This window comes from Callithrix jacchus, chromosome 7 (assembly GCF_049354715.1).
Source record: "Callithrix jacchus isolate 240 chromosome 7, calJac240_pri, whole genome shotgun sequence".
Taxonomy (NCBI): Eukaryota; Metazoa; Chordata; class Mammalia; order Primates; family Cebidae; genus Callithrix; species Callithrix jacchus.
This window is the reverse complement of record NC_133508.1, coordinates 70,717,418-70,735,453: the sequence shown is the minus strand read 5'-3', so window position 1 is coordinate 70,735,453 and position 18,036 is coordinate 70,717,418. Positions and strand designations below refer to the sequence as shown.

General features: G+C 49.9%; 2 protein-coding genes across 15 annotated transcripts in view; one reads left to right on the top strand and one right to left on the bottom strand.

Annotated features, from left to right (window-relative positions):
• The window catches only part of C7H1orf94 (chromosome 7 C1orf94 homolog), a 46,914-nt gene extending 43,580 nt beyond the window's left edge, over positions 1-3,334 (bottom strand). Inside the window, exon 1 of the mRNA XM_035252968.3 lies at positions 2,141-3,334. Coding sequence (XP_035108859.1) covers positions 2,141-2,457 — 317 coding nt within the window. The 5' untranslated portion in view covers positions 2,458-3,334. The remainder of the gene's footprint in view (positions 1-2,140) is intronic.
• The window catches only part of CSMD2 (CUB and Sushi multiple domains 2), a 637,686-nt gene continuing 622,632 nt past the window's right edge, over positions 2,983-18,036 (top strand). For 13 of the 14 annotated variants that reach the window (XM_078331136.1, XM_078331130.1, XM_078331129.1 and 10 more), the window contains exon 1: positions 15,752-16,071. In XM_078331136.1, coding sequence (XP_078187262.1) covers positions 15,885-16,071 — 187 coding nt within the window. In that variant the 5' untranslated portion in view covers positions 15,752-15,884. Of the gene's footprint in view, positions 3,121-10,137; positions 10,289-15,751; positions 16,072-18,036 lie in introns of those variants that run through there. The other variant, XM_078331131.1, reaches the window with a different exon arrangement.

Here is an 18,036-nt window from a genome sequence, read left to right as displayed (position 1 = left end):
GCATACTGCCTTTATTTTAAGTCTAGCTCCCTTCGGGGAGCAGGGGACCACCAGGTTGCCTAAGGAGGGGTGAACTGGCCCAGGTTGGAAATGGACCAGGTCAAAACTCCTGTGCTGATCAGTAGTGGGATTGCACCTGTGAATAGCCACTGCACTCCAGCCTGGGCAACATAGCGAGACCCCAGCTCTTAAAAATAAAAAAATATAATAAAGAAAAACAACAACAACAACAAAGACTAGCTTGTTGTGTTCTGCTTGGCTGACAGTTAGGATATTGTTTATTTATCTAAGTCAGTGGTTTCCTATCTCTCTTCTGCATAGCAGAAACATTTTTTTCCAAATTCAGCCCTACTCAGAACTCCAGTAAGTAAAACTGATAAAAGCTAAACAGCTCTGACTGAAATGGATTTTGGGGCCCAGCAACCAGCCCACTTGACTCCACGGTGAACCCTGAAGCACGCTGAGGTATATGGAGCATAGCATGAAACCCCAGAATGAAGCAAACAACAACAGCAGCAAATCCCAACCTGAAGAAGTACATGTTAAGGGCAGCCTGATTAGTATAATGCACCTTTCATTTCCCTGTCTCCCATCACATCGGATCCTCATTATCAACTCTGAGGTGGACAAGGCAGCGCATATCATCCTCAATTTGCAGATGAGGAAATCAAGGCCAAATGGAGTTAAGCAGCTGGCCAAAGGTGCACCAGTTCAATTTTTAGCCAAGTGCAGACTGGAAGTTGAGTCTGTCTCCATTAACTCAGTGTGACCTGGCAAAGAGGGTGCCATCTACTGGAAATTGCTACTGACCCTTGATCCACAAAGTGGACAATCAGCTACTTGGCCACTGAGAGCTGAGCAGAGCCCCATGGGCCCTCCTGCCAAGGCCCTGTCCCAGAGCAGATGGCAATGCGCAGAGGAGAAGGGCTCAGTGCCACTGAAGGGCCTGACAGCAGGATTTGGGCTGTAGAATGGCCATTCTCGTCTAAGTCATGTTGTGCTGAGTTCAGGGCAGCGCGGGCAGGCCTTGCCAAAGTGCCTTCCACCTTCATCTGCAGTAAGTAAACGAGCCCACAGAGGGACAGAAGGTAGTATAGAGCTGAGTGTCAGTTACACTTCGTTTTTCTTCTTAGCTCTTGCTCAGACATCCCTGAAACCCGAGGCAGCTGATAAATGCCTGAATGGCTCCCCAACTCCAGAGTAACTCTGAACTGAGCTGTAGCATGTGTTGGAGCAGGCAACACTTAATTATCGGTTAGTCTTTAATTAGCTCTTAATTATTAACACTTAATCCATCTGTAGAATGGGGACACTAATACATGCCTCATAGAGACTCTGGGAGCATTAATTAAGCTTACAGTCCACTTTGAAGATGCAAAACGTGAAATAAGTGCTCAAGGGCAGTATTAATAACCACAGCAGACTTACTTTCTTTTCCTAATGAGGTCTCTTTTTCCTCTCTACTCTTTCCTTTCCTTTCAGATATCCATCCTCAACAATGTCCGCCCAACTTTGTCCTCATGGAGAAACACTTAGCTCTGTGTTTCCCAGACACAGGATTTCCCATCCAGGAAACAGGCTATTTACAGCCATCTTCTCGCACTTTAATTTTCTATTATGTCCTCTGAATATGTCAGTGCCTTCCCAGTAAATATTTTGATGTGTGCTCTTGCAATAGCTTCTGTGGAGGCTGAATGGGACAGCTGCTCCCTGTATTAGGGAATTCCAGATGTGATTTAAAACCATCAGACTCATCCATGTGAATGCCTTGCCTTTAGGTGGGAGAGGGGAAGGATCTCCTAGCTGCTTCTGGGGAAAGCCATGAGCCATATAACCCTTAGCCTTGTCTAGGGTGGTTTTTCAAGAACCTCAGATTCACATGCCTTTAGGATGAGAAACTCTGATCAGTGGGCTGGTGAAGAGGCAGCCTGGAATATAGCCCTAACCTGGCTCTTCGCCCAGGTAACTGCAGAATCTTGGTCAGCTCTTCTACAAAGCTTGAACAAAGGACCATGGAGAGGGCAATATACAGCCTTTAGGGTTTCACCAGCCTCAATGCTGGGCCAGAACATTCCCTCAGAAAGTCAGACATCATCTCCTCCCTTCTCTCTTGCTGCCAACAGAGTAGGGGGGTACTTACTCTTCTTGGAAGCTGAGCTCATGGTCTCCTAGAGTTCCAGCCATGGGGACAGAGAGCTGCTCCATGGAGGTCCAGGGCTGTGAGGCCTCAGGCAGGCCTTGAACTCTCTTCCAGATTTCATGGCAAGTCTTGTCTAGGCTGTCTTGGGGTGTGTCCTGGTGGATCCAGATGTATCTGGGGAATGGGCCCAGGGCGCAGGGGCGCTTGGCCACCAGGGCCGAGGATGAAAGAAGCCCATTCCCACTGGCCATCCTTCTCCCTTTCTGGAAGCCCGTCTGTCCACCCAGGGCTAGAAGACATCCACCACCACCCCTCATTCACCAGACAGGGAGAGGAGGATGGCACTTGGCAGAAGTGGGTCAGTTCTGTCTGGCTGTTGCTCCAGCAAGGTGGTTAGGTTCAGAGGCCTTTGATTTGTGTGGGAGGGGTGGGTGGAGGACAGCTTTCTTTTGGGGAGGGGGGCTTATTTTGATTTGTTTTTACTTGCTCTACCCTGACTTTTGCCCCCCTCCCCCTCTCCCTCAGAAGAAAATATTTAAAAGTCAACAAAAACCAGTAGCTTAGGAACCGTGGAACGCCCCGGAGATCAGGAACCAGGCTCCTGGGCGGGCAGACTGACATCTGGGAACAGCTGGAGGAGGAGGCTGGCTCTCCCCACAGTCCCTGGCACTGCCCCCTTGCGACGCCGCCGTGACACCTTGCGTCGCCTGGGCTCAGCCCATGCTTGCCAGCTAAGCGCCGCAGAGGGCTTGGTGCGGGCCTGGGACCACGCTAGGCACTCTGGGGGCGGGGCGGGGCGGGGCGGGGCGGGCCCCGCAGGAGACGCTCGCCTGGGCGTTCCCAGGGAACCCCGCGTAGAGAGAGCGCCAACTGCCGGGTCCACCTCCCCTTCGCCCCTGGCCCAGTTCCCGCTTTTCTGTCGACCTACCCCTCCTGCCCCCGTTCTCCCGCTGCTGCTCTGCCGCCCCCGGAAAGAGGAGGTGAGGCGTGTGTGGATGGGCCCACAGCCCTCTGGCCCCGGCCCACAGCAGACCCCTGTCCCGGCAGCGCTGCGCTGCGAGGTGGGCAACCGGAAGGGACCGGCGACTTAAGAGCGGGCTGACTAGGCCGGGCAGGCCGGGCTCGGCGGCTCCCACCAATTTGCTTGCCAGTGGTTCCCACACCTTCGCCGTCGAGCGGCGGAATTCTTTCTGTGGGTTTCAAACGCAAACGCAACGGCTCGGTGCGCGGGGCGCTCTGGGTTCGGAGCCCAAGACCCGCCGGTAGGGTGGGTGCGGGTGGGGCCCAAAGGACCCCAGGGCTCTTCCGAGGATCCAAAGTCAAAGCCAAACGCGTCGCCGCCCCACGTCGGCGCTCCACACAAACCTCAGCTCCTGCCTGGGGTCTCCCCCGCCCCACGGCATCCTCGACAGCCTGATTTTAATCCTAACTGCCATTTTACTGTGCCAAGCGCTGAGCTCACATTCAACCCTATTAAAGCTCATGAAATTAGTAGTACTTTTTATTATCGTTCTACATGTGAGGAAAGCAAATTTCAGTTGTAAAGGATTGTGTCCAAGGCCCACTAAGAAGTGGGAAGCTGAGACTCAGACCCCAGCACTCTAGGCCTGATCTAGCCCTTGACCACTGAAGAGTTTCAGTAGGTGGGTGGGAGCAGGGTTAGGAGGTTCGAGGTTCAGGGAGAAGGGCTAACTAAGTCAGATGTCTGCTGATCAACAAGGCCCCTTCCCTCATGGAAGCAGCTTCATTCAGCTGGGCACTGACACAGTACCTCCGCTGGGGGAGGCTCTCTGGCCCCAGGAATCCGGGTTGTTTCTCCAGTAATTCCCCAGAAGAGGAAGAGCAAGAGGGTGGAGAAGGAAGAAAGAAGAATGGACATAAATTGAGTAAGATGGCAGTCTATAAATGCAGGGCTGGGTTGAATCCTGACATTCACATTCCAGCTAAGTGAGCCTAACAACTGTGACCCTCTCCCATCCTCATTCATCATTTCCCCCAGTGCTGATACAACCCCTGCTCTGTGCCTGATGAGTTGCTGGGCACTGAAGAAGCCTAAGGGTGGGCAAAACTGGCATGGTCCCTGCTCTCACTAGCCTGTCTACTAGTGAGGAGAGATCGATGCAAACTAGCCAAGCAAGTAAAGCAGCAATAATTACAGAGGTAATGGGGCTCTGATGGAAAATAACTATTAGGTTGGTGCAAAAGTAATTGTTTTTGCCATTGCAAGTGATGGCAAAAACCGCAATTACTTTTGCACCCACCTAATATCAAAGTGAGACACTGGGGAGAAGAGGGGATGCAACATTCCATGTTGGTCCAGGCTGAAGGATGAGAAGGATTCCTTTTCTGTAAAATGGTGTTAATAATTATGAAGATCACGTTTCTAGCACACAGTAGGCACTCAAGAAATGTGTGTTGGATGAATTAATGGTATACTGTATGTAAAGTGCCTGGTATACAGTAAGTGCCCAATATACAACCTTGCTCTTTACAGAGGGGCTGAGTTCCTGGAAATGTTGACTCTAAATTTTGAAATCCGAGCTTCATTCCCCTTTGATTTTCATTACAAAATTGAAGATATGTTCCTTTGGGGAAAATTCCGAGGGCCTAGACCGAATAAAATTATAGTTAAGAATGTAGAAAACCTTTTAAACTAGTGTATTTAAAGGAAAAGTGATCATTTCTGATGAAATATTAATAGTTCTGAAAATGTCACTCAGTGTTTGTGCTGCTTGGCATTTGGTTGGCTAACACCTAAGCTTAGAGCAGAACGCCAACGACCCTGCACTGCCCCCGCCCCGGGATTCTGGAAAGTTAGCCAGCTCACTCACTCTTCCTGTTCCCTTACTCCCTCAAAGGAGACCAGGCAACAGGGGCTAAATCAGAAAGGACTGCAAAAAAATCAAATACAGCAGGGATAGGAAACAAAGATAGAGCATGTTTTTAGAGTGCACAGATGAGATTTCTAGAAAATTCTGCAAAAATCTTAAGTGATGTATTTAGAAATAGTATAAAGCTATGTCCATATGGTAGCCACTAGCCACATGGGGTTGTTTTAATTTTAATTTTACTTTAATGTAAATTAAATGAAAATTTCAGCTCCTCATTTGCATGAGCCATATATTATATGCTCAGTAGCCACATGTGGCTACTGGCTGCCATATTGGACAACACAGAGAGTGTTTCCATTATCATGAAATACATACACTCGAGAACCAGAGTCCCTGGGTTCAGATTCTGAGTTCATGTTTTCTGGCAATGTAGCCTTAGGCAAGTGACTCTGTGTCTTGGTTTATTAGTTTGGTAGGGCTGCCATAATGAAGTCCACAGACTGTGTGGCTTAAACAACAGAATTTTATTTCCTTGCCATTCTAGAGGCTGGAAGGCCAAGATCAAGGTGTTGGCATGGTTAGTTTCATTCTGAAACTTCATTCTGAAGTTTCTCTCCTTGGCTTGTACTTAACTGTCTTCTCTCTATGTCCTCACATGGTCTTCCCTCTATATGAGTCCCTATCCTAATCTCTTCTTTAAAGAACACCAGTCATATTAGATTAGGACACACCCTAATGGCTTTTTAAAAAAAAATCTTAATTACCTCTTTTAAGAACTGATCTCCAAATACAGTTATATTCTGAGGTATTTGGGTTTAGAATTGCAGCATACAATTCAGCCCATAACACTTGATTTCCTAATCTTTAAAATGCGATGATAATAAAGAATACTTGCTTCGTAGAATTACTGTAGATGTTCTTTTACTAAATAATTGCTTAACACATGGAAAGTCCTTTGAACAACAACTGGCAGATAGTGTTATACAATAATTTGCTTGTTAATTACACTGAAAAGCATGCCTTTGGAGTTTCTGAATAGCAGCTTTTGTGTTTTGTGTAGGGGGAGAATTTTGTGGTACTGGGGAAGCTGTTCTGTGATGGAGAAATGGACTCACAGAATCACTTATGTCTTTCCAGACTTTGTTCATTTTTGAACACCCATCATGGGTTAAAATTGTGCAGGACACAGGGATTAGAGATGATGAAAAAATGTCTACCCTAGATAGAATCACCTAGTGAAGGAGGCAGGGGCAAAACATTCCATAAATGCCTGGTACACAGCAGTGTGGTATAAACTGATTCCATCCAACATGGAGTTATGTTCCTCCAACACATGTATCTATGCCCAGCACTGTTTGAGGTGCTGAAGATAAGTAGTGAAGAAGATGAGCTTGGTCTGTCTTTTTTAGAGTTTGAAGTGAAGCATTTAATGGTCATGGACACCATTTCATCTGTGAATTATTTTTAGCTTGGAAAACTTCTTGAATTCCTCCTGACTACCTACATTACCTTTGGCAGGTTGGTTTAACCTCAATGTCTCAGTTTGTTCATCTGTGAAATACAGATAAAAAAATACTGACTTCATGGACTTGTTTTATAACAATTGAAATAATACATTTAAAGTGCTTTTAAATAGTTTGGTTAAAGCATGTATCCAATGAATGATGGCTATCATTATTTAGAATTCTAGGATTCTTAACTTTCCTCTGTGGAACCAGGAAGGCCTAAGGAGAAGGCAATTCTCCTTATCTCCCACCCAGTCAAAGCTTCTCCTCACTTGGCTTTCATCTCTGACACAAACATGGCTAGGCTGGAAGACTCAGAAAGGTGGAAATGACCTAAGCTCTTTTACAATTGTCCTAGCCCCTGAGCCTGCTTACTCTTGTAGGTCCTTTTAGGTTCTTCATCTAACATATTTTAAACACACCCACCTCTCACCATAAAAATAACTTTTTGGCTATAGAAGAAAATTGAAAGGATTTTTGCCATTTTGCTTTTGAAAGTTTTTGGCCATGAGTAATTTATTTAATTTGTGATGGGCTGTGATTTCTCACCAATCTTAGTGCCCACTTGAGAAATGTTGCGCAAAGAGAAAACTCCAACCTACAAATTGTTACCAAATGCAATGAAATTTTTATGACTACTAAATTCAACAGTTAATGAAGTTGACATAATGTTATACTCTGCATTTAATTAAATATTTACTGATTTCCATGTGGCAGTTTTCTTTGGATTGTGGGACTAATCATCAAATGTTTAGGACTCAAACGTTTTTGTAGGTCCCTAAAACCCAGAGGAACACCCATTCCCATGTGAATAATGCTCAATGGGTCAAAATGCCCAGAGGCAGGATCCATGCTAGGGATATCCCAGGCAAATATCTTGGGAGAATTAACCATAAGAGTGAAGGGAAGAGGAAGTTGCTGCCATTCATAGAAATGGGCCTTCCCCTCGTGTTGTCTCAGCAACAGGACAGGGCTGCAGAGCAGCTGGCCATTTCTAGGATTTCGAAAAGGTACCTTGAGTATTCTGAAAGCAAAGCTGTGAATCTGTAGCTTCTCTCTCCTGGCAACACCGTCAGTGATCTCTGCCATTTCTTGAGGGTTTATCCCTTATTATTATCTCATTCCTTGCCCACAGGAGAGGAGGCAGTTAAGAGCTCCGGTGGTGGCAGCTGACACACTTGAATTTGAATTCCTGTTCTACTGCTTGATAAAGGCAGCTTTGTATATGCTTAACTTCTCTGACATTCTTCATCAGCAAAGTGGTAAAAACAATAAGTTTGGGTAGAGAGAAGGTTTAAATATGGAAATGCACGTGAAGTTCTCAACAGAGTGCCTGGCTTAGGATAAACTCTCAATAAAAAGAAATGTATAATTATCATGATCACTAGCTATGATTATTGACAGCCTAGTAACGTAAAAATGGCAGCCTATGACATCTCCACCTAAAGTTAGGAAAAAGGAAGGTCATAGATGACAGAAGAAAAGAATATGGTGGCAGCAGCTGTGCTCCAGTAAGGTAGCAACGAAGTCAGAATTCGGCTGGCTTTCTTCCTGCTTTGGTCTTTCTGCCAGACCCCAGTAATGAGCCAAGGATTCCTGGTGAGGCCCTTTATGGAAAACCCTTCAGCTAGAAGCTCTGTATTCTGCCCTTCCTTCCATAACTTCCATGCAAGGACATTGGTCACTAAAATGCAGTCACTTAAGACTTCTACCTTACTGCTGAGATGATCTGAGGCAGCTTTCAGATTAAAAAGTACAAACTATAGCATCAAAGAATAAAGGAAGGACCGACTCCATCTAAAGAAAGCAGAAACAGTTGCTACTTTCAGGTACCTGAATTGGTCAGACCACATGGAGGTAATAAGGCAATAAAATTGGGTATCCTTATTTGTCAGCTAAAGCAAAAATGGAAACACGTCAGGTGGCAGAGTTTTTATTTTCTGACAGCAGAAAATACACATCTTCATCTGCAGAGACAAAATGTTTCCAGGAAATAACCCCAAGCATGAATTTATCATGAGTCCTTGTACAAAGGACACTGAGTGACATAGTGGGCAATATATGCAATTCTGTTTTCATAAAAGACAGAAATGCTGTTAAGTTCATCAGTTTCTCACATCAGGGTTCTCTGAAGACAGCATAACATTAAATTGTAACTCAGTGGAGGCATTTCTTTAAGGAACTCAAATAATGAAGTCTAGAAGAGATACCTTTGGGTCCATTCCACAAACATTACTGAGCACCTACTTAACCATCCATCCATCCATCTATCCATCTACCCACCCAGCAAAAATTCCCTGAATGTCCACTATGTACCAGGCACTCTGAATGGCACTGACAAATATTGCTTGTAAGAACTGTCACCTGGACTGAATTTTGAACGGCAAATAGGAGAAGGCCAGACACAGTAGGAGGAGGGGAGCTTTCTAGGCAGAGAGAACAAAACACAGAAGGACTCAGGGGAAGGGGTAGAGAAAGCATGGCTCATTGCAGGAGTTCAAGGATGCCAAAATGGCTGGAGCTTGGGATTTGGGAGTAAGGACATCTGAGGCTAGAGGGGCTAGCAGGGACCGATGATGGAGGCTCTTCTAGGGAGGGTCTAGCAGGGAGCTTGGATTTTACTTTGTAGGCTATGGGGGAAAATCTGGGGAAGACAGTGGAACTGTAAAATCGGGTGAGTATTGTGAAAAGATAGCTGGTGGCAGAGAGGAAGATGCATTGAATAGGGCAAGAGCAGAAATGGGCACCAGTTATTCAGTTGTTGTAAGTAACTTGAAACCCAGCCATTGTGTACTCTGGTTAGAATCTGGGAGGTGTCTAGGAGGCAGAAGCTAGAGGGCTCAGTGACAGTTTAGATGTGGGGACTGGGCAAGATGGGAATCCAGGATAAATAGGTTTCTGGCTCAGGATCTGGGTGGATGTGGAAACTGTTTCCTGAACTGGGGAGCTGAGCAGAGAGGCATGCTGTGGTGGAGAACTATAAGTGGGTGAGCCGAGGTCTAGGCAGGCTGTGGAGGAGCAGGTGGGGTGAGACTCCTTTGAGACATCTGAGGAGAGAGAATGCCAGACACAATACAGGCTCTGGGTCTCAGGAGAAAAGAGGTTTCCATCCTAGGAGTTGCCCATCCACCAGCAGGGAAAAATAAGAAAGCTGGCAGTTATAGAAAGACTGTTGAGTCAGAACAGAGGCCTATTTCCACCCTGTGAAAATTTCTAACCTATTTCCACCATCCATCCCTGTACTGGCCCACTCTGTGCTTTCTTTCTAGAAAGTGCTGCTTTTCATCTGCCCCTTCTTGTAGGCTGAGCTAGGAGCCCTTCTTTTTATCACATGCTATATCTCTTCTGGAGTAATCAATCATGCTTTGCTGTTTAACTCTCTTTTCAGTAAACTATCAACCCCCAGAGGACAGGGACATGGGAATGTCTTATTCTTCTTTATATTTGTTTCCTCAGCACCTAGCACAGACTCTGACATGCAGCTCAGTGTGGCATGAACAAATGAATAAAAGAGTAAGTGAAGAGTAATCAAATGACTACACAGGATACTATGCAAAAAAAGCAAGGAGGCCTGTATAAGAGTATTGCTAGCTGCTGCAGCAAGCTTCAATATTTCAATGACTTAACACTGCTAAAGATCTTTTCTTTTATAATGTTACAGTGTGGGTGTTCCTGGTTGGTGGCTGACTTTCCTCGACATGTTGATTTGGAGACCCACAATTGTTCCATCGGTGGCTCTGCTGTCCTCAGGGACCCAAATGCTCTGTATCCAGCCAGCAGATGGTGAAGTTACCCTGGGAAGATTTTATGGGGTAAGCCTTGAAGCGACACACATCACTCCTGCTCACATTCCTTTGACCAGATCCCTGTCTCAAGACTGCATCCAGCTGTAAAGAGCACTGGGAAAGATTGTCCCAGCTGGGCAGCTACTTCTCAGTGACAAGTCAGCACTATTAACTGTTTTGGCTGAAGAATTCTTTGGGGCAGAGAGAGGCTGTCTGCTGCATTGTAGGATGTTTAGTAGCATCCCTGGCCTCTAGCTCATAAAAGCCAGTAGTACTCTCCAGTTATGACAACTAAAAATGTCTGCAGATATTGCCAAATGTCCCTGGGAGTAGTGGTTGGGGGGCTTGCCCTCAGTTGAGAACCTGCTTCATACTGTGGAAGAGAAAGCAGAAATGTTTGATATTCAGCTAGTTGTCCATGCTAAAAGGGCCAGCTAACCCAGCAGAGGATGTAAGTTGGAGGGGATTTAGAAAAGGCTACCTGGGGGAGGTGACGCTTGAGTTGAGTGATGATTAGGACTTAGATGCGATAGGAAATTGTATTGTCGGCAGAGAAAGCAGCATGAGTAAAGACATGTAGGCACACTAGCATCGCTGACTGGAGGAGCTTCAAGTAGAGATGACAGCCTGGAGCTCCTTTCCTGTGGCTTATGGCCTTTGGCCTGCAGAGGAAAGTGTTGACCTCTGTTTTGTCACTGGCATGAGCTCTTTTTTCCTTATTTCACAAATGAAGAATTTTCTCCAAGAATGTCAGAATGTTGTAGCACTAGAGGAATGGCCTAGGCTGTGAGCCCCTCTTCACTTCCCTCTCCTGATCTCATCTTGGTGTGGTCTAGGCTTTTTCCTCATGAAGCTCCTCTGTCACCACTCCTTGGGCGGCAGATCCCTGCCACCTCTACGGTGATCGCCTCGCCCTTGGGAGTTACTCACGTTGGCCTAGTCATGCTCGTGATTTTAAAATCATGCCCAGTTGGGATCCTAAACTTTTCCTCTGAGCTCATCTTTGTCCAGTAGCCCTTCTCTTCATTTTGGCCTTCCCCTTGTCCACTACCTCTGCCCTCACATTGCTAGAGTCTCCCATTTGCTTGCTTACTCTCTCCCTTGGCTTCAGAAGGCTTTTTGATCTTTTCCTGGGTCGGAATGACAATTTTGGGGCATCAAGTCTACAGCTCCTCCCTAAATGAGGCCGAGTTCTCCAAAGCATCAGGCCTTGTATTCTTTCTAAATCAAACCCTGATGCTATCTGGATATTAGGCTTATCTTGGCTAGTCACTAGACTGCACTGGGCTTTTTTGCAATGTGATATTGTAAAGACACCTCAACCCACGGCTGCCTGTTGCTCATAGGGAGAATGGGAGGGACAGGCAGGGAGCCAGCACTGGGGGCTAGGCTGAGACTCACGCTCTCCTAGGCTGGATGGGGGTGAGCTGGTATGTCTTTGACTCCTGTCTCTCTATTGCCCTGCAAATGTTTCTAGGGTCCCCATGTCTGCCTTTGCTCCCGTGTTTCCTGACTCAGACTGTTGTAGTAGTCTTCCAAGTGGTACCCCTTCCCTTCTTGTACTTTCTTCACAGAGAAGCTAGAGTATATGTCAGGCCACATCACTTAACTTCTCTTTCCCAGAAATGTAAAACCTACCTTTCGTATTCAGAGCTGTCTAGTTTTCACTAAAGAAGCCATGCTGTACACAGAAAATAGATGTAAACAGATATATATTTGCATATGTTTTCTGTCAAGCATCTGTTCTCTCTCCTCCCTGTCTCTGAAAAATCATCTCCTGTTACAGGTTGAATTGTGTGCCCCCCACCCAAATTCATAAGTTGGAATCCTAACCCTAGTACTTCAGGATGTGACCTTATTTGGAGTTAGTCTTTAAAAAGTCAATTAAGTTAAAATGAGGCCATTAGGATGGGTTCTAATCCAGTATGACTGGTGTCCTTATTAGAAGAAGTTTGGACACAGATATGTACAGTGGAAACACATGTGAGGACACAGGGAGATGAAGGCAGCCATCTACAAGCCAGAGAGAGAAGCCTCAGAGAGAGCCAACCGTGTTGCTGCCTTGATCTTGGACTTCCAACCTCCAGAACTGTGAGGTGATACATTCCTGTTGTTTAAGCCACACAGTCTATGGTACTTTGTTGTGGCAGCAGCCCTAGCAAATTAATACGCCTTCTATTTCTCAGTGGCTAAGAATAAAATGCAAACTTCTCACCATTCCCTAATAGACCCTATGTGACCTGCCCCACTCCCCATCTTCCATCCTCCTCCTGGCCCCCTTCCCTTTTTACAGCCTTGCCTGTGCTCACTATATCAAAAGCCCTTTCCCCAACTTTGCATAGCTGCCTTGCTTAATTCTATTATTACATTTATTTATTTATTTATAGACAGAGTCAGACTCTGTCTCCCAGGTTGGAGTGCAGAGGTGGGATCACAGCTCACTGCAGCCTTGAATGCCTGGGCTTAAATGATCCTCTGACTTCAGCCTCCTAAGCACCTTGCTTAATTTTAGATCCCAGGTTGGAGTGCAATGGTGGGATCACGGCTCACTGCAGCCTTGAACACGTGGGCGCAAATGATCCTCTGGCTTCAGCCTCCTGAGCACCTTGCTTAATTTTAGATCCCATCTTCCACCGTTGCCAGTCTTCCCAGACCATCTCTTTAAAGCATGTCCCTGTATTGCTTCTCCTAACACCATAAACTTTCCTTTTGTAGTAACTTTATGTATATTTTTGTACATATTTCCTGCCTTCATCAAGTGAGGGACTGTTCACTAGGTGTATATTCATTGTCTAGCACAGCACTCGGACACATAATGATGCTCAATACATATTTGTTGAGTAAATGCATCTTCACCTTGTTAAGGTCTTTATCCCTGTCTCAGGTTCCAGCCCAAATCCTACTTTCCTCCTTAAATTAGCCTTCTGATCCCCCAAGTCCAAGAGAAGCTCGCTGTCTTGACATGCCTCTCTGTAGCATGCTGGTTCTTCAGTCATGGTGATTATCGCTGTCTGACAGTATCAGTTACATGTGGGTTTCCACCTCTGGCCTGCATCCTCCCAAAGCAGGACCACACACTGTGCATCTCTGCATGGCCCACAGCACAGCCTTGCTCAGGGCCCCTAGCACAGGAGGTGCTCAGTAAATGCATGTGGACCCAAATAGATCAGAGAGTAGGAATGGCGGAGGATGTGAGTAACTGGGCCTTTTACAGGGATTTAAAAAAGTGCCCCTGCCCTCCACAGCCCCCAGGGAGAAGGATGACAAACACTCCTTTTGCCCGGGAAGGTTTTGGGGGTAAATCTCATCTGCCCATTGCAGCCACAGAGCAAAGTTCTGGAACTGAGAAGGGGGTAAGAGAAAGCCCATTGGCCTGCAGCCCCAGATTTATAGAGCAGCCCAGACTTTCTTCTGCCCAGCTGTGGGTCGCACAGGAGGCCTGGGCATCTCTGCCAGTTTCTTTCTCTGGAGGAGAACCCCGCCTCCAAGAGAGGGGGAAAGTCAGAGCTTAGAAGCCAGGAGCCCACCCCCAGGCAAGCCCAGCTAACGGCTCCCAAGGCTTCCACCACCACTCACTCCCAGAATAGTCAGTCCCTTCCTCCTCTCCAGGGCTGGTGGGAAGGCTGAGCCCTCTCTTTCAGGGGGCTGGCTCTGAACAATGGGAAGGGAGAAGCCCCCTCCCCGCTGCCCCAGGGACATAAAGCAGGCCTTTCACTGAGGAGTTCTGGCTGCTTCGGTTGGTTCTTGGCACCCAGCGAAGCGGCATCGGGAGGGGCGGGCAAGCAAGCGTGTTGGGGGTGGGGACTGGCCCGCAATTCTGAGAAGGTTCGCCCGCCTAGGGCCACCGGGCTGGCTCCCCAGCTGTGGGATGAGCTCATGCAGAGAAACCGGAACAACTTGGGGTAGGGGGGAGGGAGGAAGAGTGGCATCTAAGAGGCTGCGAAAGTGTGGATCTGGGGAGCAAGTTTTTCATGGGGAGTAGGGACAAGCCTCCACTCCTCCAGCCCCGCCTCAGTCCCCCAATTCGGATCGTCAATTCCACATCCCCTCTTCATACCCTTCGTCGGATGGAAATTCCTGGCTACGGTGACAGCGGGCCAACCTGGGTCGCTAACCTCCCCCAGCCTGGGTCGCCATCCCTATAGTCCTTCTCCACACCCTTCCCCAGAAAATGTTGGGCTCCTCCGCCCGTCGGCCACTGCCCCCTTGGCCACACAGATGCCAACGCTCAGTTTTGGACAAAACGCACTGCTCCCTAAGCCCCAAGCACAGCTCCTCTGAGGTGCGTTGGCAAAGGGGATGGGGGCGCACAACGCCTTTCCACTGCACGCACCAGCAGGGGCCTCCTCTCCCGGCCTTGCCCCTCCCAGTTTCCTCCAGCCTCCTCCCACGAAGCGTCCCTTCCCTCTTGCCGAAGAGTTTGGCGTAGACAGCGAAGGAGCCATCGTGCCTGGCGGAGAAGCCTGGAGTAGACGAGACAGAGACGGCGACCGAGTCGGGTGGGGGATGGGGTGGGGACCGAGGCTGAGCCCCTGGGCCAGTAGGCTGCTGTTACTGGGGAGAGGTGGGGAGCGGTTCACGCCCTTGGGAGGAACTCTCCTGGTTTGGGGCCTTGGCTGGGAGGAGGGGAAGAGGAAGAAGCAGGGTCCGATTATTAAAATTTGGGGATAAATTGTACAAGTAACTCTTTCACGGTCCTTCCACCAACCTCACTCCCCACCCCCAACTCCCGTGCATACAGGCACCGTCTCCGTCATCCTGAGATTTTTGTCTTAGGGTAGGAGTGGGACCGCACTGGGTCAAATGAAGGATCCCCCAGACCCCAGACCCGCTCCACCGCCCTCCAATTCTTAACCCTGCCTCTGTCTACACACCAGGTCCCTCTCCTGGGATGGGGTAGGAGGCTATTGTGAATGAAGCTCCTAAGCGTCACCCCTGGCCCCAGATTGCAAGTTCAAAGCCACCACCCAAGATCAGCTTGTAAGAGCCACGACTTGGGGAACCGCGTCCTTTTTTGGTTACCTTTTCCCAGACAGGATGCCAATTTCCAAACGTGGAAGAGGCGTGTATGTGCCTGTGTGTGTGTTAGTGCGTATGTCTGTCACTCTGTGTGTGTGTGTATGTGTGTGTATGTGTGGAGAGGGGGGTATATTTATGGGTGATTTTATAAATGAAAACGGGAGAACTGAACTTAAAAGAAACTGGTCAATTGTAAAACAAACAGGGATAAACAACCCTTTAGATGTAATTTGTGGTTTATCTGGAGGTGGAGGTGGCGCTGAAGAGGAACCCCCGCCCCCCAATATTTTTTCCTTAGCTGCGCCTCCACCCCCAGCATTTGGAGCCGCGGAGAAGCTGCTCCGGAGTGATTAATCCGGGGATAATTCACCCCCCCCCCGCCCCCCGGCGCGAACCCCGCGAAGCGGGATTGGAGCGAGTCATTTCCGAGAGCGCAGCGCGCCTCTCCCCGGCCGGGCGGACACTTGGTTCATTCCAGCCGCAGAAGCTCAGGGCTCCCGCGTACCGGGATTTTTTCCGAGCAGAAAAAAGCTCCAGAGCTCTCCTGACCTCCTTTCTCCTCGGCGGCGAGCGGAGCCTCTCCCTTGGCGCTGCCGGCCGCGCCATGCCGCGCTCGCGGGGACGGGAGCTGGGGCGCTGCGGCTGCCCGGCGGGGAGGGCTAGCGGCGAAGCCGGGATTTCGGCGCTCATGCTGGGCGCCGGGAGCCGCTGGGGCCGCCCACCGTCACCAACGCCGCCGCCTCTGCTGCTGCTGCTGGGCTGGGGGCTGCTCAGCGTCTCCGCAGCCGCGGGTGAGTCCAGCCGTGCCGAGGAGCCAGCGGTCACCACGCGCCCCACCCGAGCCTCGAGCCCACCCATCCTCGACCGGGTCCTAGTCCCTTCCCCCGCCCCTATCCCTGCCCGAATCTCCCACCCTCCCAATTGCCTCCTCTCATTCTCATCCCTGCCTCCGTCTCCCACCCCACCCTCAGCCACGTTCTCACCTCCATTGCTACCCCAGCCCCAGCCACAACTTGGCCGGATGCGGCCGGTGTGGGGGCCTGGGAGACAGACATCCCTGCCCGGGGTTGCGGGGCACCTGGTCTGTGGCTTCAGTTTCTCCAGCCTCCCAGCCCCCAAGGTGCCAGGCTTTTTCCCGATAAACTTTCCCGGAGCCCTACTCCCCCAGCTCCGGATTCTGCCAGGCATGCTGGTCCTGGGGACTGGAGAGGAACCACGCGCCCCCTCCCCGTTTCCATGTCCGCAAGGTCTGCCCTTCCCTGCCCCCGCCCATTTTCTCCAATTGAAACCGGTGCCCCCTCTAGAGCCGCCAGGAGACTGCGGCCGCCATCCCCCTCCCCAAATGCCACCCCTCCCACGGCGATAGGAGCTAAGAGGGGGTTCAGGTGGGCGCGTGCCCACGGCGAGGGTCCCGCGCATTCCTCGCGGGAAGGATCAGGTGGGGGCTGGAGGGTGTTAAGCGACGGGGAAGAGGGGGTGGGGGTTGTAGCCGGGGGCGGAGGAGGGAGTGTCGCCACCAGGCTTCGCGCTGCCACATTTCCCCTCGGTTCTCACTCCGCGCCAAAGTGCCCTTTCCCGCGCCCTGCTGCAGCCTAGTGCCTGGGCTGCGGCAGCAGTAGTAGCGGCGCCCGCGGCGGGACCGGCTCCCGACTACCGAGTCAGGGAGGGGGCAGACCTGGCGGGTGCAGGGAGTCCCGGAACTTCGCGGGTGTCTGGCTGCAGCTTGCAGCGCGCGAGGAGGTACGCGAACCTTCGAGGGAACCCAGTCCCCTGTGGAGGCTACTAGCCTGGACCCCTCCCACTTTGCCCACAGCACCCCTCAGCAGCTCAGTTCTAGCCACAACCTAGAAAGTTCCGTGTGCCCGGGTCGAGACGGGTCCAAATCGGGATGCCTGGAACCGCATTTTCATTTAGCTCGGAGGCTGAAACCCACTGAGGGAGAAAACCGAAAGACCTGCTGCCCAGGCCTGAACCTAGGGCACCTTAGATCTGGAGCCTTGGGGTTTGTTTTGTTTTGTTTTGTTTTGAAACCACCGATTGAACCTCTGAAGGCTTGGCCTGGACCACCCCAGTTCCCCTTTTTGGGAAAGTGCGCCTCTTCTCCGACAGGTCAGTGAGTGGCGAGCACTCTGGCCCACTATGGCCTCCAGCATCTTGTGAGTCCGACCTCGCAGACCGTGTCGCCCACTACTGGGCCGCGGCATGATGGGGTTCTTGGTCAAGGAGGCCGCCGGGAGTCAGTTCTGGCTCTCTCATTCCTAGCCGACGGGACTTTCTCAGGTTCTGCCAAGAGTCATAGCCACCGACACCCAGAGAGGGGCGCCCGCGGTGCGCGCGCCTGGGAGCTCTGGTCTCTCGCACACCCACACCCACTGGGAGGCTGTCCACAACGACGCTGCTGGTCACCCAGACTTGCCACATGGGCGGTGGGGGACCGCTGCTACCTCCCGTCAGGCCTCCCGGACGTTTGTCAAGGCGACGTCGGTCTCCGGCTTAGCTGATTGGAGAAAGTCTTGGGATCAGACTAAATTGTTTTTTTCTGGGTAGATTTGTTTCTGCCCCTTGGGCATATCCTGCTCCTGGGGGAGAGAAAAAGGCCGACTCATCAGCGCTTGCACTGCACAGCGGTGCTAGAATCCTGCCCTATAGAGATCCATTTGCTTGCAGCTCCTAGATCAGTAGAAAAGCTGGGGGGAGGGGGCACTGTGTTCATGGCTTGGAGTAGTTCCTCTCTAGCAGGCCCTGCTCTGGCTTGC